Source organism: Lontra canadensis, unplaced genomic scaffold (genome assembly GCF_010015895.1).
Source record: "Lontra canadensis isolate GAN:19392208 unplaced genomic scaffold, GSC_riverotter_1.0 scaffold123, whole genome shotgun sequence".
Lineage (NCBI taxonomy): Eukaryota > Metazoa > Chordata > Mammalia > Carnivora > Mustelidae > Lontra > Lontra canadensis.
In genome coordinates, this window is record NW_022631117.1 from 3,472,988 (window position 1) to 3,497,905 (window position 24,918).

General features: G+C 42.6%; 1 protein-coding gene across 1 annotated transcript; it reads left to right on the top strand.

The window, feature by feature from the left end:
- The first annotated feature begins 2,689 nt into the window (after positions 1 to 2,689).
- LOC116857406 (40S ribosomal protein S3a-like) lies at positions 2,690 to 24,818 on the top strand. The gene is given in 8 exon segments (XM_032841446.1): positions 2,690 to 2,789; positions 2,792 to 2,980; positions 2,983 to 3,338; positions 3,543 to 3,705; positions 9,116 to 9,283; positions 15,736 to 15,775; positions 18,489 to 18,621; positions 24,690 to 24,818. Coding segments are annotated over 8 exon segments (1,266 nt in total). The 5' UTR covers positions 2,690 to 2,701.
- The last annotated feature ends 100 nt before the right edge of the window (positions 24,819 to 24,918 follow it).

Consider the following 24,918-nt stretch of genomic DNA (forward strand, 5'->3'; position numbering starts at 1 on the left):
CCAGGGGTAAGAAGACTGACCTGATTCTTGTGCTTATCTCCTACTGGCTTTTCTTTATAGTATTCACTATATGCGTTTGTATCCCTTAACAACATATTGTTGAGTTTTCCATGGCTTGAACTCTATAAAATGAAATAATTTAATGTGCTCTCCTGCAACCCTTTCTTCTTAATATCATGTTCCCATTCTGTCCACGATGTGGCATGTAATGAGTTAGCCGCTGCTTTTTCCTCAGCTTTACTGAGATATCACTGACACAGAATATTGTGCGAACTTAAGGTATACAATGTGATGGCTTGATACACATACATATTGCAATGTTTCCCAAAAGATTAGTTAACACAGCCTTGACCACACATAATTACCACTTTGTTGTTGTTACAGTGAGAATTTTAGGCATTACTCTCCTAGAGACTTTCACGGCTGCAATACGGTATTGTTAACTACCATCCCCATGTTGTGTATTTCATCCCCATCATCCCCATTTCATCTTATAACTGAGTTTGTACCTCTTGAGCAAGCTTTCCCCACTTCCCCAGCCCTCAGCCCCTTACAACCACCACTCTCTCCCCACTTTCTATGAGTTCTATGTGTTCGGATCCCACACGTAGCAAGATCATACAGCATTTCTCTTTCTCTGTCTCACTTATTTCACCCAGTATAATGCCCTCCAGGTCCATCCATGTTGTCACAAGTGAGAGGATCTCCTTTTTTATGGTTGAATAATATTCCATTCTATACAAACACACACACACACACACACACAAACACACACACACCATATTTTCTTTACTCATTCATTTATCTACGTATACTTAGGCTGTTTCCATATTTTGGCTATTGTGAATAATGCTGCAATGACCATGAGAGTATAGGTATCTCTCTGAGATCCAGAGTTCATTTTCTTTGTATAAGTACCCAGAAATGGGATTGCTGGATCATGTCAGAGTTCTATTTTTAATTTTTTTGAGAAACCTCCATACTGGTTTTTATAGCTATTGTACCATTTTACAATATATAAAAGATCTAAATGAGGAAAAATGCATAGAGGGTCAAATGTGGGGTAAACTGGATATTTCGAGATCTTAAAGTACTCCATTAGAGATAAGTTAAGGTTACTTTTTGCTGTCATTAAAACAACCAGTCAGAGGCACCTGGGTGGCTCAGTGGGTTAAGTGTCTGGATATTTCAAGATCTTAAAGTACTCCAGTACTTTAAGTAAACTGGATATTTCAAGATCTTAAAGTACTCCATTAGAGATAAGTTAAGGTTACTTTTTGCTGTCATTAAAACAACCAGTCAGAGGCACCTGGGTGGCTCAGTGGGTTAAGTGTCTGCCTTTGGCTCAGGTCATGATCCCAGGGTGCTGGGATCCAGCCCCGCCTCGGGCTCCCTGCTTGGTGGGCAGCCTGCTTCTCCCACTCCCTCTGCCTGCCGCTCCCCCTACTTGTGCTTGCTCTCTCAAATACATGAATATAATCTTTTAAAAAATCAATCAATCAGGGCACCTGGGAGGCTCAGTGGGTTAAGCCTCTGCCTTCATCTCAGGTCATGATCTCAGGGTCCTGGGATGGAGCCCTGCTTTGGGCTCTCTGCTTAGCAGGGAACCTGCTTCCCCCTCTCTCTGCCTACTTGTGATCTCTCTCTGTCAAATAAATAAATAAAATCTTTTTTTAAAAAAATCAGTCAAACAACCAGTTAAACAGTTTAAAAGAAACCAATGTGTCCTCTTTACGATTTACCACTGTGCCATTATGAAGTCACGGCCTCCATCAGTAAACATGTTTTAAAGTTTCATCTCCACAACGTCACTAGTATTTGGCTAAGACATTCCTAGCTGTCCTTTAATCTTCTGACCTATGCTTGGTTTTCACAGTGATACTCACTATGGCAGCTGTTTTTTTTTCCTAATTCCTCTGAATGCTTACTGTGTGCCCAACATTGTACTAAAGGATTTTAACTGTATCCTCATGCTATCCCTTAAAGCAAATACTGTTACTACTTTCATTTTTTCAAATAAGGAAACAGGCTGAGAATGCCTCGGGACTGTATTTCATTTATCTTAAGAACACACTTCACATTCCTGAAATCAGGATGCACCTTGTAATCAGTGGTGTCTTACAATCACTGTTTCCCAGACAATAGCCTGGTGTGGTAGCTATTACCCGTGCGTGTGTATACTTGGTCATACTTGTTGATATGACTGTCAATTCACTTGAATTTATGGATAATGTTAGTACTTAACATGGTGAGTTTTATTGACATTTTTAATGTTTTCAAGCCTGTTGGTTCTGAATTGACATTGCCAAGAAAAGGTACTGTGTAGGCTGAAAGCGCTGGAAACAGGACATCAGGAAGGCAACTGGATATTAGTAAAACAAATAGATGTATCACCAGAGGAATATATACAATTCCTGATTCTCTTGCAAAGTGACAATTAAGTGATTTATAGGACCTATGGAAGAAAGATGCCCACGAAAAGAAAATTTTGTTATATTTTGTTACCACTATATCCAAAAGGATTGCCAAACTAAGCAACGGAAGGCAAGAGAAACTGTCAGATCCCTCCACCCAAAAATGCAAGAAACCTCAAGGCATACAGTAACAGCCAATGCACACTGCACAGCACTACTGCTATGGGATTATGTCACTGTTTAATTAGAACTTTCCTTTTTATTGGTTGGGTTCCCTGAGCAACGCCATGGCGGTCGGCAAGAACAAGTGCCTTACGAAAGGTGGCAAAAAGGGAGCCAAGAAGAAAGTGGTTGATCCACTTTCTAAGAAAGATTGGTGAAAGCACCAGCTATGTTCAATATAAGAAATATTGGAAAAACATTAGTCACAAGATCTCAAGGAGCCAAGATCGCATCTGATGGCCTCAAGGGTTGCATTTTTGAAATGAGCCTTGCTGATCTGCAGAATGATGAAGTTGCATTTAGAAAATTCAAGCTAATTACTGAGGATGTTCAGGGCAAAAACTGCCTAATTTCCATGGCATGCATCTTGCCCGTGACAAAATGTGCAACATGGTCAAAAAATGGCAGACCATGACTGAAGCTCACGTTGATGTCAAGACTACCGATGGTTATTTGCTTCATCTGTTTTATATTGGTTATACTAAAAAAAGCGATAATCAGATTTGGAAGACCTCTTATGCTCAGGACCAACAGGTCCTCCAAATTCAGAAAAAGATGATGGAGATCATGACCCGAGAGGTTCAGACAAATGACTTGAAAGAAGTGGTCAATAAATTGATTCCAGACAGCAATGGAAAATATATAGAGAAAGCTTGTCAGTCCATTTATCCACTCCATGATGTCTTCGTTAGAAAAGTAAAAATGCTGGGGGTGCCTGGGTGGCTCAGTGGGTTAAGCCTCTGCCTTCAGCTCAGGTCATGTTCTCAGGGTCCTGGGATCGAGCCCCACATCGGGCTCTCTGCTCAGCAGGGAGCCTACTTCCCCCCTCTCTGCCTGCCTCTCTGCCTACTTGTGATTTCTGTCTGTCAAATAAATAAATAAAATATTAAAAAAAAAAAAGTAAAAATGCTGAAGAAGCCCAAGTTTGAATTGGGAAAGTTCAAGGAGCTTCATGGTGAAGGTAGTAGTTCTAGAAAAGCTACTGGGGATGAGACAGGGCTAAAGTTGAACGAACTGATGGATATAAGCCACCAGTCCAAGAATCTGCTTAAAATTGAGACATTTAATGGTGACAAATAAAAAATCTTATTTGTGATGTTTAAAAAAAAAAGAAAAATTTCTTTTTTATTGGTATGTAAAATAATGATGTGTCACAGAATTGATGACATCTTAGACTTAATGGCATCAGGTACCTTGCCCAGGGTCACACCACTAGTAAGTATAAGGGTAGAGGCTTACATAGCAGGCTTGTGCTCTTAACCAGGAGACTTTAGTGGACCTCGTTTGATTTTTTTTTTAGCTTCTCTTCTACCTTTTAACAAGCCCATAAGCATTTCTTTTAAAATAAATATTACTTTTTTTTTTTTTGTAAGTTCATGACCATCTTGGGGATAATTGTAGACTCCTTGGGAACAGGATTCAAAATAGAGCCAAGAATTACTCAAATTAAAGGAAAACATCAAATAATCAGAAAAGCAGCTCACTGTGGTTCTCAAATGGGGGAAAACAGATTCCCTCTGTATAAGGTCCCCCTCAAAACAACAGTGAATGGGCAGTGTCTTCTATCATTTGAGAACACAGAATGGGAGTATAAATCACAGAATCAGTGGTATCGGGGTCTTGGCTCTGTACTGTCACATTTCATAGCCCTTCCATAACTCCTTCCATGCTTTTGGAATCTACAGCTTTAAGGAGCTTAAGAAAAATAAAACTAAAAACTAATCTAAAATAAAAAATTGATCATGATTACCTCAGGGTGTTGGTCATAGCTCTAATGGTAATAAATGATCAAACAGTGTGTTATTATTTATTATTGACTCTCAATTTTCTCTCATTCGGTCGTTACGGACACACATAAGTGCTTTGGGGGTCTTCATGCCATCATCTGGGTTCAGGTTTCAACTCTACTACTTAGCAGCTGGTTGACTTTGGGCAAATAATTCCATTTTCATAAGCCTCATTTTTCTCAGGTGTAGAATCAGGGTCTTATAATACATGCCTCGAGGGCTGTTATGAGCATGAGATAAGGTTATGAAATGAGATAATGCCTACACAGTAATTCAGCACAGTGCCTGTTATTTAAAGGCTGACTGAACATAAGATACCAGTATTACTAGCAACACAACCCTGTGTGTAACTAAACAATTTTACCAATGACGAAACTAAGGTTCAGAGAAGTTAAATCAATACCCAAGGTCACACAGCTATTAAGCAGCAGAACTGGTACACAAGCCCAGAAGTGCACTTGCCTTAAGTGCTGGCAAAGCTCGTCAGAGAAAATCTCTCAAAGTCTGTGCCAACTCAGCAATGACCATTCTTTTATGATCTCCATGTAACTTGACACATTGCTACAAGAGCTATACAGCTTCAACGCTATTTTCCCTTCTTTCATAAAGGCTACCGATGGATGGAGATGGAAATAAAAATTGAGTTGACTTTACAGACCAATCATAGGACATGGTTGTCAAAATGTCACAGGCCAATTTTCGCTATAACCGAAATCTCTTCATTACAAAAAAAGGACCGAATCCTAGCTACGTTTTCACAAATACGAGAGATATTTGACACATTTTTTTTTTTGAACAACAAAGAATATGGACAGGGTGTAGGGAGCTTAATGTAAAGGCTTTGACCTGTACTAAAACCCACTTGAATTTCCTATTACTCTAACTCGTGGTGATTATTTGAATTTGCGTGCAAGCTCTTAATCTGCATAATTAGTTCCAGTACCTCACAGAAGCAGATTGAGACCTAATCAAGGAGGTCAAGAGTTGGACAAGAGGGAGCGCCAGAGGAGAGGATGCTGTGTTAACCCCTGCTCTTAGGTGCATCTTTGTGTTCAGGAGCCACTGAGCTGGGAACAAAGAGATGGCCTAGGCATGCAGAGAGGAGATGGAGAGAAAGACCTCTGGGGAGACAGCCCAGTAGATTTCGGGAGCCGTGATCCCTGCCGCAGAGGTTGGGGAAGCAGAAAGTGACTGGAACTCCAGATCAGCAGACCCAAACCAGTTCCCTCGAAAGAAAAAGTATGAGTGCATAGAGCTGATCACACCAGAGGGGAGAAGACCACAGCAGTGGCACCAAAACACCCTCCAGCACAGACTACTGAACCAACCACACCTGTTGGCTGCGTAAAACTCTCAAAGGGAGAAGCACAGCCCACAGAGAGTTAGGCAGTCCTCCCTCGTCCTCCCTAGCTCGTCCCCTAGCTGAGCACTCAGGTCAAGGCAAAGCAGTCAGCTGAAGAACTGGGACCACCTTTGAACTGTGTGCTTGATGTATAACACTCACCAATGGAGAGGCCCTGTCCTACGACAGTGGCCATGATCCTCTCCGCAGAACGGGGTCCTGGGAGAGCCGGGAAGACCATGCGCCTGGGCGACAGGACCCATGGAGCAAGCTCCCCAGCACGGCAAATGTGCTAGAGGAGACCGACCAGCAGTTGCGGAGCTGCAAAACACCTATGGCTTCTGTCAAGGGAATGCTCTTCCAAAGAGATCAGGGAGCACATTCCTTGCGGGGCTCTGCATAACGGAGGAGGTCTCTGGGTGCAGTCTTGGGCTAAGACGCCTCAAAGGCTGGTAGTGACCACTACAGAAGACCATCTCCAGCCCAGAAAGTTCTCACGGACAAGAGGGGATTAGTTGCCAACCAAGACAAATTCGTGGGCCACCTCATTTTTCTAAGTAAGTTTGGTGCCCTAAAAGACAAGAGCATAAGTGTATTATACAAAGCAATTCTGCTTGTTAAACCACATTTATTCTAATGAAAAACTTATAGAAAATTTTCATCATAAGATATAAAATGACTTTATACATGCTGTACAGCAGCTTATAGCCCTCTCATTTTTTAAAAAGATTTTATTTATTTATTTGAGAGAGAAAGAGAAAGAGAGGGAGAGAGAGAATGAGCACAGGAGGGACAGAGGGAGAGGGCACAGCGGTCTTCCTGCTGAGCAATGGCCCAATGTGGGGCTGGAGCCCAATGTGGGGCTCGATCCCAGGACCCTGGGATCATGACCTGAGCCGAAGCAGCCACTTAACCCACTGAGCCACCCAGATGACCCTAGCTCTCTCATTTTTTTTTAAGATTTTATTTATTTATTTGACAGACAGAGATCACAAGTAGGCAGAGAGGCAGGCAGAGAGAGAGAGGAGGAAGCAGGCTCCCTGCAGAGCAGAGAGCCCGATGCGGGGCTTGATCCCAGGACCCTGGGATCATGACCTGAGCCGAAGGCAGAGGCTTTAACCCACTGAGCCACCCAGGCATCCCTAGCCCTCTCATTTTTAAAGTGACAAATGTACCAAGTGCATCAGAAATGAATTCACTAAATGTCAGCTTTCTGGAAATTCAAAACTTAATGAATTGATTCCTTTCCACTAACAAGTTGACGAATCAGCACTGGGTAAAACTCCAACATAGAGCCCAGTTAGCATCACTGTACGCGCTGTTACACTGATTTATAATCCACAACCTGTCACTTCTAGGGAGAAAAGAGGCATCCAACACACAGATACCTAGATCTACATACACATGCAGGCACATACTCTTTTTTTTTTTAAGATTTTATTTATTTATTTGACAGACAGAGGTCACAAGTGGGCAGAGAGGCAGGCAGAGAGGCAGAGGGAGAAGCAGACTCCTCGCTGAGCAGAGAATCTGATGTGGGGCTCGATCCCAGGACCCTGAGATTATGACCTGAGCTGAAGGCAGAGGCTTTAACCCACTGAGCCACCCAGGCGCCCCATAGGCACATACCCTTACACTCACACTTACACTCTCACACACATTTCCACAAGAATGCCCACTCACCCACCACCTACACAGAGGCTCATACGCACACACACACATATATTCATTCACACCCACATGCACACTCACACACATAATGCACATGCAACAATATACTTACAGACTCATAACACACACTCACAAATCCACATACATACACACCTAACAAATGGTATACATGAATAAGCCACTTTTATTGAATCCATACGACACTGTGAGTTAAGTATTAACTAACTCTGTATAGCTCATCTCCTGGAGTTAATTGAAGCTCATGAAAATAAAAAGACCCTGTCCAAACTCATGCAGTTAGTAAATGGAAGGGTATATCTGATTCTGAAGTGGAGAATTAGACGCAAACCAACTCACTGTATCTGTGACCTCTTAAGGATTTCACTAATTATACCATCATTTTAGTTAAGAAAACTCAAAGCACATTCCTCTGAAACACTTTCTCACTTAATTTTTGAACTGTGTATATTTTGTGGGAAATTCAATCCACATGTTTGCAATTCATTTACACCAAAATCCTCCAAATACTGTTTCTTAAGAGGTATTTGATGTCAAAAGAAGGCTTTTGAATTTTTCAGTGAGATTTTTCAAGTTTTATATTTTATTAAAAACAGGCAACACCATTGTCCCAAGCTTAGGGAAATGTGAAGTTATGTTCAAGATTTTTTTTTTTCTGTTTTGTCACTTTGAGGGTCATTTCATACTCAGTTATTTAAATAAAGATTAATTTAGCTCTTGTGAGTGCTTTCTGTTTTGTGTGTGGCTGCTGCTTTAGGCAATGACACGCTTAATCACCTTACAAATAATACCACGATTTGTTTGTTCTCTGGTAAGCTAACTATAGTGACAGCACAAACAAGTGGATTATTCCAAAGGAATTTTCAAGAATACTGAACTCTACTAGCTTAGTGGTAGATTCTTAGAAAATATAGAATTCTAACAGAATAGTCAAGAGATTTGGGGTAGAGGTGAAGGAAGACATGTGGATTCTAAGATGTGGGTACTCTGCTTCAAAACTAAAACTTCCCCCCAAAATCACGGATGAGCCCTAAGGAAATTGCTCGGAGGAGTAATGAGTCCCAACTAATCATGTGAAATCATTTCCGATAGCCTTATTCCCTCTATATAGTTCCTTTGATGGAAAACCTTAAGACCCAAAATAAAATAAAGACCACCACATCAGAAGCAAATTTCACCCTTTGGGAAGTGGCTGCGTCACCTGATTTGCAACAGGAACAAAGCAGCTGATAACTTCTCAACTCTGAGACAAAGAATTTATAGACAAGGAACTCTTTGATGGGCGTGGTTCTAATGCGGAATACCTAAATTTGTATTTTTAGACATTGACATTTCTCCTGGAAGGATTCCTCTCCACTGCATGGAATGGAGACATTGTAACGAAATCTAATGTTTGCCACATGTACCGTAGCCCCCTCATCCGCCAGAGGTGTGTTTCCAAGATGCCCCATAGGTGTTCCAAACAGCAGACAGTACTGAAACTTAGACTGTTTTTGCCTATACAAGTTACCTTTGATAGCGTTTCATTTATAAATTAGCCACAGGAAGGGATTAGCAACAATAACTAATAATAATAGAATGATTATAACAATATACTGCAGTAGAAGTTACAAAATATCTCTCAAAATATCTTATTGGAGGGTACTCACCCTTCTTCTCAGGATGCAGTGAGATGATAAAATGTCTCCCTGATGAGCCCCGGGAGGTGAATGACGTAGGCATCGCTACGCAGCGTCGGGCTACGGTTGACCTGACGCTGCGTCAGAAGGAGGAGCGTCTGCTTCCGGCCCAAACTAGGGAAACTGCAGAAAGCCAAATGGAAACCTCCGGTAAAAGGGAGCTGTTGCATTACAGTTCGCACCAATTATCTATTTAAGTCTCATCATTACCGCCGTAAGAAACATATTTATTGTTATCGCTGTTGCTACTGTTATAATTATTATTAATATTATCCCCATTTTAGAGATGAACAAACTGAGATTCAGGATTGCCTAAGATTATTATAGCTACGAGTGCCCAAAGTAAGATAAAGCTCCAAGGAGAGTCAGGCAAACCCAGGCCGCGTGGAGATTGGAGGCAGAAGCAGGATGTTTCTGAAGTTTGTGAAAAATGAAAAAAAAATGCATTAATAACAGCTCTTGGTCAACCAACCTGAACCATCTTATCAAAACCTTGACTGTGCCTCTTCAGCTGGTGCCCAAATTCAGGCTGACCTATGGAGAGCCTCTGTGGGCAGGCACTCTCTCCCATGCCCCCCCCCCTTCTTGCTGTAGCTCTCTTTCTCCTTTCTCTCAATCCCCCACCCATCTCTCTCTTTATCATTCTGTCTTTCAAGTTTCAAATAGGCAGCTCTTAGGGGTAAATGGGTAGTTCTTCCCTGGCTTACAGGTTAGGCTTCTGTGCCCAACTGGATGCCAAAACCTCAGATGTCAAAGTGTCCCTGTAGTGGGACCAAATATGGCACACTCATTCTTATAGTCAGCGTGGAATAAATATGGGCAAAATCTAGAATTAAATTAAATTACGGGTTCTAGTTCTGTTTTATATGAACTATATACTATGGGGAAATGTCCCAATCTCTCTACGATTCAGTTTTATCATCTAAAAAAAGGGTAATACTACCTCCCAACATTTGTGAGGATTAAATGAATTCATGGATGCAAAAGTATCTGAGCCAAGTCAGTGCTCATGTAAGAGAGTTGGGTCATGGAGTCAGCCTTCTATCATGATCAAATTGGCCTCACAGAGATTGGCTTTTTGATAATTTTCTAAGGATTTGTTCATTCCAGGGTGGTCCTAAGTAGCCCTACCTCAGCCGGAAGTAGGAAAAACTTCTCATACTCTGCTAAACTCCATCTTGTCTTGTCCCATTGTTCACCATCACTGGTCCCCAACACACAGACACACATACACACCCCCACACAGACTCCACAGTGTGAGAATGCCTACCTTAACGTATTAGGATAGCACAGTAAAGTGGGAATTCCTACTTAGTAGGGTTGATGCAAAATGTAAAGGTCATAGATGTAAAATGCCTCTCCCAGTGCTTAGCACAAAGTGGAACTCAAGTCTCAGCTATAAGCATTGGTGTTTCTTGTTATTCAGGAAGATGGAGAGACTTTTGCTTCTAGCCCTGACCAGGACCTAAATTTTATCTAAAATTCTGAGGTTCTGGGCTATTTTTGACTGCCATTTAATTGTCTTCACCAACAAAGAAGAAGGAAATAAACATGGTAAAGTCCTACATTTCAGCATCGTAGGCCTTCTCCCCACCCACCCCCCTCAGTACCTAGCCCAGGGCATTGCCCAGAGGAGGAACTCAGGACTGCTGAAAGAACAAAAAAGAAATGAATGAATGATACATGTTCAGATGTCTCTAAGAACTGCTCTGGGACAGCTTCTAGTCAACAATAATAACTTCCTGCTCTGTGCCAGTACTCGCATCGCCCTGGGCATTGGTGGGGCCTACTTACCAAGTGTTAGCAGGTTCTGTTGCAAAGTCTTCAGTCCTTTCAAGGGTAGATATATTCCCAGCCCAGCTACTTTATTCACCCATGAGCTTCCAACTCTCACCAGTCCTAAACCTACAACGCTTTCCTTTTCTTTCATTCATATCCTCCAGGAGAAATCTTACCCTTGGAGGTTCAGCACAAATACCACTTCTTCCATGAAGCCTTCTTTGATCTCCCCATCTGGAAATGATCTCACTCTCCTTTGAACACCACTGCCCTTTGTACTTCTCCGTTGGCACTTCTCCGATTCCAGCTTATATTAGAATTGTAATCCTGCCTCAGCTCCCCTGCTAGTCTGTGAACTCTTTGAGGGCTCAAAACAGATTTTATACCTTTGGTTTCCCCAAGAATAACTAGCACTTCCGAGATCGTTGGTGCCCAATACACACTTGTGTAAAGGAATCCAAGCTAGGTGCCGTAGTACCGGACTTGACAAAAGTTGGCACACCAGTAGAAAGCTTGGCTTGACACAAGATTCTTAAAAGGATAAAGCCGTATAAGAAAAGGAGGCATAGTATACCACCTGATTTCTTGCCAGAAAAATCGTTAGTAGCCTGAACATTGCTAAGGCAGGATATTGGCTAAGGAGCTCTGATAGGAAAAAATAAGTTTTATTAAACCTCCAATAAAATAACATACATTTATTAAAAAAATAATTCCTGCTGACTTTTTAAACGGTTGTATTAGCGTTTGGGGGGATGGCATTTTAGAGACTCAAAATGGTCAATTTTATCCTTGACAGAATTCATCCATCACCTCAACCTTGTTTTTTTCTAAAAACGTTCAGAGTCAGCTGGTTTGACCATTTCCCCTCCCCCCGCCACACACACACACTTTGACCTAAGCTCCCATGATTGCTACCTGGTGGGTTTGTAGTCAAAAGCTAACTGACAGTTGTGGCAGTAAAAACGCTCTTTATAAACAGAAACCAAGACCATGTAAATACAGTCCTGGCATCAGGTTGTACACTTAAGTACTAAACTTAAGTACCCCTGGGCTGCTGGACCATTAGCAATGTAACGGGTCTGCCCATATTACTATGAAACCACTCATTTTGTCCCAATTTTTTTCCTGCGGTGTGGTGGGGTGCTTACATTTTTTTAACGAGCGACATAGCTATCTATATGCATGACATCATCTGTGCCAACATTCTGGGATTGAACTGAAACATAATTGATATATAACAGTATATGACTTTCAGGTGTATGACAAAACAATTTGATCTATGTATATATTGTGAAATGATCATGAAAATAAGTCTAGTTACTATCCATCACCACACAGCTACATGTTTTTTCTTGTGATGAGAAGTTTTAAGACCTACTCCTAGCAACTTTCAAATATACAATACAGTCTTAGGAACTTATTCCCAGTTTTTAATTTGACCTGTGTGTGCCCATCAAATAGGTCACTGTGAACAGAGTACATGGTAGGATCAGCATAAGCTCTAGGCAAGGCTGCAAAATTCAACAAAATTCCTGGACTTCTGGCTCCCTCTGCTTCACACGGTGGCTCTTCCACTCACATCTTGAAGTCCCCCTTCCTTCCGCCCTCCCAAGTCCCATGCCCTGCCCTAGCTCTTTAGGTTGTACTGGTCCTGTAAACTGCCCATCAGCTTTCTCCCCTGGCAGCCTCATTCAAAACTTTTCTGTTCAGCATCACCATGTTTCAAGACCTGCTCTTGGCTAGATTTTAATGGGTGGTAATGGATTAATTCAGACTGACGCATGTGTCACCAAGTAGGTAGTCCAGCGCTGTACCCAATAAAATGTACATGATATCCAAACATGGGTGCATTCAGACCACCAGTAACATTTTGGTTCCATGAATGTATGATTCCCAGAAAACCCTTAGGAATGGATGTTAATGGCAGAAATATCAGCCATAGAGCAGGTAGTCTTTTCAGTCTCATTGAATTTTGGAGTCTTTGACTCTTGTTGAAAGGGCTGTTTCTACGGTAAGGCAAATAATCCTCTCTGCTGAGACACACACCTTTAAAAATGATGCAATCCTAGGTATAGGCCTGCTGTGGACAGAACATTGGTGACCCTTCTCCCTGTAATTCCTATGTTGAAGCCTAATCCCCAGTGTAATGGTATTTTGAGGGGGACTTTTGGGAAAGAATTAGGTCATGAGGGTGGAGCTTTCATGAATGCTACTGGCATCCTAATAAGAAGAGACACAAGGGAGATGATTTCTCTCTCTCATTCTCTCTCTCTCTCTTTCTCCCTGTCATGTGAAAATATAGCAAGAAGGTGGCCATCTGCAAACCAGGAAGAGGGTCCTCATCAGAACCAAATGGGCTGGTACTTTGATCTTGAATTTCTAAGCTTCCAGAACTGTGAGAAATAAATATCTATGGTTTAAGCTCCCCAGTCTATGGTGTTTTATTTATAGCTGCCCGAAAAGGACCAAGTCAATATCCAAAAGAAATGCATACATAAAGGTACCAAAAGATAGGCACAGGCATGTTCATAACTGCCTGTCCATGATTCCCCCAAATATGGCAACAAATCAAATGCCTATTACAATAAAATGCATAAATAAATTGCATCATATTTGAATATTATAGTCCAATGAGGTTGAAAGAAGTACAAGCACACTTAACAGCATGTGTGAGCCACACAAATACGATATCGAGCAAAAGAAGCCATAATCACAGTGGACATCCTGTATTATTTCATTCTTATGAAGGCTAGACACAGGTCAAACTGATCTATGGCATTCAAAGTCGAGAGTCTCATAGGTGCTATATGAGTTCTGTTCCTCAATCTGGGTGCTGGCTATATGCATATGTTTGGTCTTTGAAAATCACTGAGCTGACACAACTGTTGCACTTTTCTGAAGGTATGTTACAGTTCATTAATAAATTCAATAAAGTACAATACTGACAAAACTACTGTATAAAGTCAGTTGTAATGAGGCAAACAGGAATAGAGCAAAACAAAAAACAGGAATAAGGTGGTTAACTTCTTGGAATATTTGGTGTGAAAGAAAAAAGAAAGCCTGGCAAGAAATTATCCTTATGATTCTAACATTTGTTGGCTCAGCAAATATTTCTTGAGCGACCATGATGTGAAAGGCACCGTTCTAAGTGTCTGGCATAAAGCTATGAAGAAAGCACACACACCTGCCCTTGTAGGCCTCACAATCTAGTGGGAGGCATACCCTATCAGCATGAAGTGTGGTAGCCTTTCAAAGGAAACACAAGAAGAATCCCCAAACCTAAACCTTTAGTAAACAGAATATCCCGTGGTTTGCTTTATATGATCAATAGCGATTTCAAGACACCAGAAGAGATGAATTTTTGGTACCCTGTCCAGTCTTCCTGGAAGGTTTCAGCTGATTTGACTCTAAGTGGTGGTGTTCTGAACGAAACACAACAAGAATTTGTGAGTAGCACAACTCTGTATGTGTTGAGTCTAACTTAAAGGGTATGTTGTGCTCTCTTAAGATGACTGAGAAGCAGGCTTTGCCCTCCTCCCACTGGACGCCTCTCACTCTGGCACCTGTCATCCATTAGGAGACCTCCTACTGGGATCTTTCATCATTGAAAATATATGATGATTTTCATTACCGCCTAGGCTAATTGGTAGTGAGTATTCCTTTAAAATATATTCCCCTAAATACTAGGCTTTGGGTCTGCTTTGAAGTTTCTAACACCAACACAGTTGGACTAAAATCATAGATACTAATCACAGAAACTGAAAAGTCTGGTGCAGGAAGAATCACCATTGAGGTTTTTTCCTTACAAATAGCCAGTTGGGCTGTAGACACACGTGCGAAAGGAAACCTCAGAGCCATGAGATGAACCATCCCATAGCTGTCTTTGGTTGCAGGCTTGCCAAGCTCACTGTATTTATGTGCCCGCATGTGAAGTTACCACCCCAAAGGAAGTGCTTGATGGGCACCTGGCTGCCTCAGTGGGCGGAGCCTGCGACTCAATCTCAGGATCCTGGGTTTCAGCCCTACGTTGGGTATGGAGATTACTTCAAAATAAAAGCTTTAAAAAATAAAAATAAAAATAAATAAAAGGAAGTGTCTGATGTGCCCAGTTTGCTTTCCAAACCAATGGATTTAAAAAATAAAAAATGGGGGCACAGAGGTGGCTCAGTCATTAAGTGTCTGCCTTCGGCTCAGGTCATGATCCCAGAGTCCTTCCCTAGAGCATCGCATCAGGCTCCCTGCTTGGCAGGTAGCCTGCTTCTCCCTCTCCAGCTTCCCCTGCTTGTGTTCCCTCTCTCGCTGTCTCTCTCTGTCAAATAAATTAATAAAATATTTTTTTAAAAATGAAAAACACCTCATGGTGTAAGATTTCGGCACTTGAAATAATATGCGGAATTTAATACAATAAATACTTGCTTTCTAGAAAGGAAGTGGGAATACAGGTTTCCCCCACTATCCAAAAGTAAAGCACGCCTGCAAAACCTTTCATAAGCGGAAATGACGTAAAGCAAAGACGCAGTTACCATTAATTGACATGGAAGATTTTTTGATCATTCTCAAATCCAAATAATAACTTCTCTTAGGCTTTTCTGACCCCCGAGGACACATCTTACTAACGGATGCACAAAATAAATGGAGATAAAACAGGCTCTCAGACACAGGTCAAAGTTCTTGGAACCTTATTGCAGAGATGCTGAGTGTAGTTCCGAGGGAAGGAGCTGGGCGGCGCCACTCCCGCTGCTCAGGGTGCCTGCTGCCTCCCCCAAGGCTCCCTGCAAAACCAACTCTGAATGCTCTTTTCCCTTTTCACCTTGTCTTAAAAGCAAAAATCCTCTTTGGATTTCTTTCAGTTAGCAAAAACCGGTACCAAAGTAGGTCTTGCATAAAAGCAAAGTGGTGTAGGGTGAACTTGGGAAAAGTGGGGAATCCCTGATAGTCCTTTGCTTTATTTAATTAGTTGTTAACATCTGACTTAATAAAATGTTCAGGCTAGAAAGGAAAGCTATCATAAAACACTTGCAAACTTTTCACTTTCAGATGGAGAAACCAAGGCCCTAAAAGGATCAATGATTGGCCCAATGTCACAGTCGGTGGCAGGGCCCAGTGTTGAACACAGGTTTCCTGCCTGCCCTTCCAGCACATCTTCCACTCTATTAGTATTTACTAGTATTGTAAATAACGTCATGCATTCTTCCCTTGCTAAGCACATGGATTCGTGTGTGTGAAGAAAACACACAGAAAGGCAAGCATTTTGGCAATGTGCCACTATACTTTTAATAAACATAAAGATTTTAAACTAGATTTTTAATTTTTTATTTTTTAAAGGATTTATTTGAGAGAGGGAGTGGAGAGGAGGGAGGGAGGGAGAGAATCTTCAAGCAGACTCCCCACCGAGACTCCCACGACCCTGAGATCATGACCTGAGCCAAAACCAAGAGTCAGAAGCTTAATCGACTGAGCCACCCAGGTGCCCCTAAGCTAGATTTTTAAACTGAGCTATTGTGTAAGATTTTAGGACAAAACTTGCAGTTTATTTCCTTTCAGTTGTAGGCTACTATGATCCCAAGTAGCTGTTTGCTTTATAATTCATTTTTTAAAAATTATCTATTTATTTATTTATTTATTTGACAGACAGAGATCACAAGTAGGCAGAGAGGCAGGCGGAGAGAGAGGAGGAAGCAGGCTTTCCGAGGAGCAGAGAGTCTGATGCGGGGCTCGATCCCAGGACCCGGGGATCATGACCTGAGCCGAAGGCAGAGGCTTTAACCCACTGAGCCACCCAGGTGCCCCTTTATAATTCATTTTTTAACATTAGTCTGTTCTAAATAGTATATGGGATGTCCTCAATCATAGAAATATCTAACATTATTTGTATGCCCAGTTGTTTATGAAATCAGGAATATGCAATATGACCCACTTAGGTAGGAAAATAACAGACTAGAACTTTTATTAATATATTTCTACTTTTATCTAAAATATGTGTAGTTCTCTACTATGACCTAGAAGGTCTATGAGGGTAAATTATGTCATTTTGTTCACCACTGGATCCTCAGTACCTAGCATATAACAGGTGTTCAATATATATGTTAACGAATGAAAAAAATTATAAATTTTAGACTCAAGTAGCTATGTGATGTGCATTGGTATAATTTCTACTATCACTGTAGAGCTAATTCTCCACTCAAAGGTCGTGTGTTTGAATTTCACATAAGCTCTATTTATCTGGAACTGAAAACAAGAAAGTAAGTGATCACCTACTCCAACTCCTGCATTTCACAGAGGGGAAAATAGCCAGGCCCATAAGGAGGGAAGTAACTTCCCAAGGATCACACAGCTAGTTAGCAAAAGAGCCTGGGTTAGAACCTGACATAGATCACTGCTTAGTTATCTTCGATAAATTTAATTTTTACGTTGCCTTGCACATCACTAGGTCCATGGACCTCAAACTTGTTCTCGCTTGATTAGCAGCGTCAGCACTGAGACCTTGTTAGAAATATAAATTCTTGGGCCCACCCTGGACCTACTGAACCAGAACCTTTGGGGGTGGGGGCCCAGCACCTGTGTTTTAACCGCCCCTCCGGTTAACTGTAACGTATTCAGGCTTGAGAGACACGGGTCCACATAATCCTAATGTCTCTCCTGATACTCCATGATATGCTACAATTTCAGGCAAAAAAGGATTTTCTCACTTGATCAGTGGTTTGTTTACATAAAAATAAAGACATCCTGTATATTTCTGCTCATCGGTGAGATTGAGGAAAGCTGCGTTCCTGTTAGTATTGGTTAAAGTCACCTTATTAGATTGTCTCGGTTCAGTGGCATTTCTATATGTACCACATACGCAATACAGTGTAGTGGTCAGTTTCATGGGTCTTACAACCAACCTGACCCGGTATTGAACTCGCCTCTACCACTAACTAGTCCTGCAGCCTTGGGTGCATTCCTTAAGCCTTTCTGAGCCTCACTTTCTCATGGCTACGAAGAAGATAATTATATACCCATTCCTCGGTATTGTTATGAGGCTCAAATAAGAAAAATGCATGCAAAGAGCTTAATATAGCGCCTTGTACATAGTAATTGCTTAGTAATTGCTTAGTAATGGCAGCTAGTATTATTATTATGCTTATTAGCATAATCATCATTACCATCATCATCATCATTTGTTCTCAAGTAGGATGGATTATTCATTTGGACACAGATTTGGCATAAATTTAAAACTGGTAGGTAATTTTTTTAGTATTCCAAAGCTTGCGGTGTCCATTAACGATGTCTGCTTTCTCCAAGCGCTGTTGCAACGTTCTCAAGCCTTTTGAAAGTGAGCTTGCAGCACAGCCCAGGGAAAGGTTTCCTAGAGCTCCCCAGATCGGATTCACACTCTACACCTTTGAGATGACGCTGCCTAGGCTGGGCTTTCCTTCCCAAATATAAAACCACATCAGGACACAAAATTATCTCCGAAAGATATCCTCACACATAGATGGCTTTCAGTAAGTCTCCTCCCACCTTCACTGGCCCTGTGGCAGAGAGGGAATGGGAGTTGGTGGCCGTAAAAACTTGGCTGCCCCTGCCCGCCTAGGCTGTATGTTTCACCAAGTTCTCAGGATCCAGTCGAGACGACATGCATCTTGCTTCATCTTCAACTTCAGAAACTGGGACAGAATACAGTAATGAATAATCCACCGCAGACCAAAAGATCTCCTCTGATGAGGGTACAGGAACGCCCCTTTTCCAGATGTCTCTCTAAGAATCCCGGCCAAGCAGTGTGCGCCCTCCCTTTCCGGTCAGGGAGCCATGAAAGTAGCCACACCTGGAGTGAGTTTGGGTGGCGGTGTCCCATGCAAATTCTGCTTTCAAGTCCTTTTAAGAATTTCAATGCTGACAACTTTTATTAACAATTCTCTGTGTTTCTGTCATTGAGGGAGAAGGAGGAAACAGTGTCCCTGGTGTATTTCTCGTCAGAGTCATGAGTATATTACAGCGTCTCAATTTTTGAAGTAAGCTACATTTCAGGAGATGAAACAAAGGTAACTCTTAACATCTGCCAATATGTTTTCAGTTCCTATATCAAAGAAAGTGAAATAGCCACAAATCCTAAAGAAAGAAATCAAGCTTTAGAATTTATTCAATTAGAAGATGTGAAATGCTGAACCAAGTCTACTTTGGCAAGCCAAGTGTTGTCGACAGACACAAATGCTTTCAGGAGCGGGGCGTCTTATCTGCGAGAGCCTTTTTGGTTGGGTTTCAAAAGCCTTAGGGGCTTGGCTGAGCTCCCCAGATGCTCTAGCAAATGTTTGTGAATTGAAGAAAACTTGTTTAGCTTTAGGGAAAAGAACCCCAAGGAAGCATTTGCAAACCCATTCCCCATGTTTCCCAAAGCAACCTTTGGTCCCAAGTTCATTTTCGTGAAGAGTTACCAGAAAATATCTGTTGTTTCTTTTTTAATATTCTTATCCTTTTGCAAGTCTACAAAAATAAAGCCTATTTAAAATTCCGCACTCGTGTAGATGTGGCCTTAGGGAAGACCCATTAGACACAGAAATGATTAATGCTCCCCTCGGAATCTTATTTGCTTCTTCAACTGATTGCTCATATAGAATCTTACTTACCAAGTACTTAAGGATTTAAGTGCCTTATCATTCTTGGAAATCACTACTCAGTAGCCTGCACTGGATGGGGGAAGAAGCCCACTCCCTCCTACTCTGTCCCACAATACTGTCTCCCAGAGCCCAGTCCTTGTGATACAGGTGCCTGGAGGGCACCTAAATATTGGGCATTCTCTAATTTGTACAACGAGATTCTTTCGAATGGATATTCATTCCTGCAATCATGAGGGAGGGAGAGTGGAAAGAATTGTTAACGGATTATCATTTCTAAATGTCTACTAGACATCTCCCCTTGGCTATCCTCTGGCACAGTGAATTTACGATGCTCCAGCCCCAAATCCTTATCTGTACTCCCACCACCTGCAGAAAGGGCTTGGCTCCTGATTTCCCTCTTCCTATTCACACCCCACTGAAAACCTCCAAGCCATCCCTGCCAGTTTTCTAACCCTTGGAAGATGCATGCCACCATGTGCTATTTCTTGATAATAATTACTAAATTCAGCCTCTTCATTCCACTCTAATTTCTTCCCCCTTTTCTAGTCTCACGAACATCCCCTTGTTCGGGTTTTCAATGCCACCCTCCCCCATTGATCAGATTCTCTGCCATTCCCCATCCTCGAATTTCCCCTGCCTATAATCAGCCCTCCACATCCACCATGAGAGAGAGCTTTCTAAAAACACAGGCTTGATCGTGTCAGTAAAAGCCTTCAATAATAAGAGCGAAGAGGCAAGAGGATAAAAGCTGCGTGGGGTTATCAGAACTCACACTTTAGTGCTCAGAAGGAACAATTATCCTGATTTTAAGTATACCCAAGTCATTTCCCTAAAAATTACAATTATTATAGTGAAACTCTTTTCTCCACTGGTTGTAGGCAAGACCATTATACACTTACATTATGGCCATAATCACATCATGTCAAGAATTTATTGTATGTCTGTGCATTTCCGGAAGTTTTGTTTGGTTTATCTAAACATATGCAGTGACAAACTCTGTTATGTGTGCCACAGACATTTACTGAGCATTTACTAGGTGCCAGCCACTGTGCTCTGCCACGAATACTATATGGTTCCTGCCTTCGTGGAGCTCTCTCTGATTGCCTGAAAGAAAAAGGAAGCCTTGAATAACTCTCCAGCACCCACAAGGTATAGTTCAAACTCCTGGTTTTAAAACAGAATGAAACAATTATCAAAATCTTACTCTGAGCAAGGGCATTCTGTAGGCCTCTTCCAGGAAGCCTTCACTCACACATCTCTTTTCAAATACAGATGTGGTTTTAAGGAGGCATCTGTCCAAACTCCATCTAGGCAGACCTTTGTTACAGACTCTCCTACTAGTACAAGTTTCCGGGCAGACCGCTAGGTATTGAAGCTGATCAGAGACTCAAAAAAAGAAAATGCCTAGCAAGTGCCCAGCCCGGTCCGGCTCAAGTTCACTGGTGGAAGTCCGCCTCTCCTGGGGCTCCCCAGAGGTCACCTTCATGCTCACTAAAGTCCAAGGGAAACCACAGCCAGCAGCAACTTTCACTTGCGAGAAGGTTCCTTGTAGCTTTCCGTGTGAACACAAGGCCAGGCATGACACTGTGGTCTATGAAATCATTCTGAAATGCCATAATTGCTCTCTACCAGCGAGCATGAAGAGTCACATTAGTATTTAAAAATCATCCAAATAGGCGGGCGCTGTGATTACACTAAATCAACCTAATTTCTAAATCGCTTGAGTAAACCCTTGTTGGATGTTACCATATAAACTTGAAAGATTTCAGGAAAAGAGAGCAAACAAGTTGGGTGCCCTCCTGAATGGCACTGCCTGGGCCTGCTGCCCCCCGCTGCCTTCTTCCGAGGTCTAACGGACCTCCCTCGATGAGGTCGATGACCTTCCTCTGCGAGGTCAGAGTTTTGAAAAGAGCTCTTGTATCATTCATTCGTTCAGCAAACATTTACTGAGCACTTGTGACGCAGCTGCCACTTCCCTTGGTGCTGGGCATAGGGTGGAGAGTGACAAAGTTCCAGCTTTCACGGGGCTCACTTTGTAGCGGACTGAGACAAAACGGGGACACATGAGTCCCTCTGTGATCTAGAGCGCTATGGAGCGAAAGAAAGCAGGACGTGATGGGAAGAGGGTCTGTGGCAGGACTAGGACGGCAGTTACCTGAAAACAGCCTGGCGTCATCTCTACGGAGCTGGCATTTGGACAGCGAGTGGAAGAAGGTTGTAACTGTGGGGTTGTCCGGAGAAACTAGCAAGGACAAAGGCTTTGGGGCAGAAAAATGCTTGAGGTGTTCAAAGACCAACCCATAGCAGGTAAAGGAGGGGAATGGAGAGGCAACGAAAGGCCAGGTAAGTCATGGCCAGTACATATCAGGGAGGTCAGGGTAACTACTCCAGGTTTTATTCCTTGGGCGTTAGGGAGCTATGGGAGGCTTTGGAGCATTGACAGCACCCGACTCTCATTTTTTTGTTGTTGTAATAGAATTTGTTATTTTTAATTGCAGCCAAATACACAGTGTAAAATTTGCCATCTCGGGCATTTTTAGATGTACAGTTCTGTGGCATGAATTCTATTCACACTGCTGTGCGACTGCAACAACCGTCCAGCTCCAGAACTTTTTTATCTTCCCAAACTGAAATTTGGTCCCCATTAAGCAACAACCCCCCATCCCTCCCCTCCCTCAGCCCCTGGGACCCACCATTGTACTTTCTGTCTCTAGGGATTTTCTGCTCTAGGCTCCTCCTGTAACTGGAATAATGCCTTTGTCTTTGTCTTTTGGCGACTGGCTTCTGTCATTGAACATAATGTCCTCAAGTTCCGTCCATGGTGTAGCATGTACTAGAACCCCCTTTTTAAGGTTAAATAATATCCCATGGTGTGGAGGAACCGCATTTTGTTTACTATTCACCCATCAGTGGACACTTGGGTTGTTTCTACCCCTTGGCTATTGTGAATGATGCTTTTCATTTTTAAAATTTTTAAATTGTTTAAAATGATTTTATGTATTTATTTGAGAGAGAGAGAGAGAGAGAAAGAGAGAGAGACAGCATGAGCAGGAGGGGCAGAGGGACGAGGAAAGAGAGAATCTCAAGCCAACTTCACACTGAGCTCGATCCCGGGACCCTGAGATCACGACCTGAGCTGAAACCTAGAGTCAGATGCTTAACCGACTGCACTACCCAGACACCCCATCACAGATATTTTCATTTTTTAAAGACTCGCCCTAGATACTGTGTTGAGATTAGACAGCAGATGTCCAGACTAGAAGCTGGAGACGAGCTAAGAGGCCAGATGAGCCATGATGGAAGCGGTGAAGGCGAGAGGGCATCAAACCCCAATCAGATCTCAAAGATAAATCAGGCAATTTGGGCTCAAGCAGTGGCCACTTTTCTGTGCATTACTTTCCCTAAGGCTAGTGTCTGTTTTAGTGGGATTCAGTTCTCTCAACTTGCTATGGAAAGTCAGCAAATGCCACTTCCAGAGAAATCTGGTTATTCACCTACAGTGAGACTGATGAAGGTTCCAAGGAACCTAGAAGCCTAGGGGATTTCTCCATGAGCCAGAAAACCTGAAGAGAACACCGAACATGCTGTATTTTACCCAAGCAATGTCTCTAAGGCTACTGACGTGAGCAGGACCACTTTCTCGCACTCTAAATGGTGTCTGAGTTCTGTATTTCTGATAGGGGTGTGCCTTCTTCTTGGGGGTTTTGTGTCCCCTTCCACGTTACTCTGTTTGCCAACACTCTTCCTCCTCTTCCAATGTCCAGCACTGTTTCCTTCAGGCAGTAAGCACTCGATAAATGTCCATAGAATGACAAGAGCCAGATACGTTCATCTCTTGGGCGGAAGAAAAGAAAATGGTCATAGAATGAGGGACTGTTCTGTGTACAACGTCGTGGCGGTTGTTTTGGCCCCTCGGGAGCCTCTGGTCTCCTTCCTGCAAGTTTCTTCACATATGTTTGGAGCAGCCAAGCTCGCCACATGACTGCGCACCCCACAACTGACATATTAGGGCCACTGGTAACCGCTAAGAAAGCCCTGATCGGGCCACGCACGCTGATCCCAGGACAGAGCCTCCGCAAAATGAGAAATCTCTTCCTGTCTCATCTGTTCTGGTCAGAGCCATACTGTAAAAAGATGTGCAATATTTTTTAAAGCATCAACTGTTTGGCATCTGTTTTAGGGAAGTTCACAGGCACATTTTCGATGACAAAAGGAATGTGTTATTTTCTTTATTTTCTTGCCAAAGAAAAACGCATTCCGAAATAGAGACGATTTGGATGGGATCACAGTTAAACTAGAAGTCCATGGGAAAATTACAGAACCCAAGAGCAAGAAGGACCCCGGAGAGATGAGAGAAACAGGGAGACAGAGAGAGGTAGAGTGAGGCTAGGTGCCCCCCTCGTGATTACAGTTTACGCTGCACTTTTCTTAGGGAAAGATATTTTCCAGAGTTGACTCAAACCAACGAACGATACCACAGGTTCATGTTTAACACTTGCCATGTGCCCTGTACTGCGCTCAGTACTCTAAGGGTAACTCATTTATCACTGATTAGCCCTGTGAAGGAGGTACAGTTATGGACCCACTTTACAGAGGAGAAAACTGAGGTCTGGGAAATGACAGAGCCCGTATTGAAACCCAGGTTTTGGTGAGGCTGAAATCACTAGCTAGAGTCCCTAATCCCCGAACCGTACTCCATATTAAAAAAAAAAAAAAAAAAACAAGAGAATCCGAAAGCCTGGGTCTTTGCTACCCCGAAGACTAGAGCTGAATGGGACCAATCTGGTGACGCTCCATCTCTCCTGGAGGTCTCCAAACCAGCTGGTTCCTGTGAGAATGCGGAGCCTCGCAGAAGCCAATCGAGGACTCAGGATAGACACTGTGACTAGCTAAGCCCTAGAAGAGCTAAGACCGAGTGAAAAACTGAAAGAAGAAGAACAAGAAATCCCGAGGCTCAGAGAAATAAGCCACAGGCTCATGGCCACTAACTGCCGCACTGAGACAGGGAGCCACAGAGGACTGGAGAAGTGGTCTGGCTCACCAGGCCGCGTTCAGAAGGCCATAGTCCCCCATGTCTAGGTCATCTAGAGTGGGCGACGGGCCCTCATGTTGGGTCTCAGCTCAAGCACTGTTTTCACCCCAAATAGACAGCCTTATCGTCTATCTCTTCTCTCCACCAGAATGTGAACTTCTTCAACCCGGTCGCCATAGCTTTTTGGTTCAAGGATGTATCCCCAGTGTTTGCCACAGGGCCTGGCACACAGAAGGTGCTCGATAAAGATTTACCGAATTCAGCCATGCAAGAATGAATGACAGAGTCCAGTCGGCCATCCTGAGCTACAACTCAGACATCCCCGAGCTCTCTGGTCTGAAAGCACAAAAATAAGAGCCTGAGCTCCCCATGGTTCC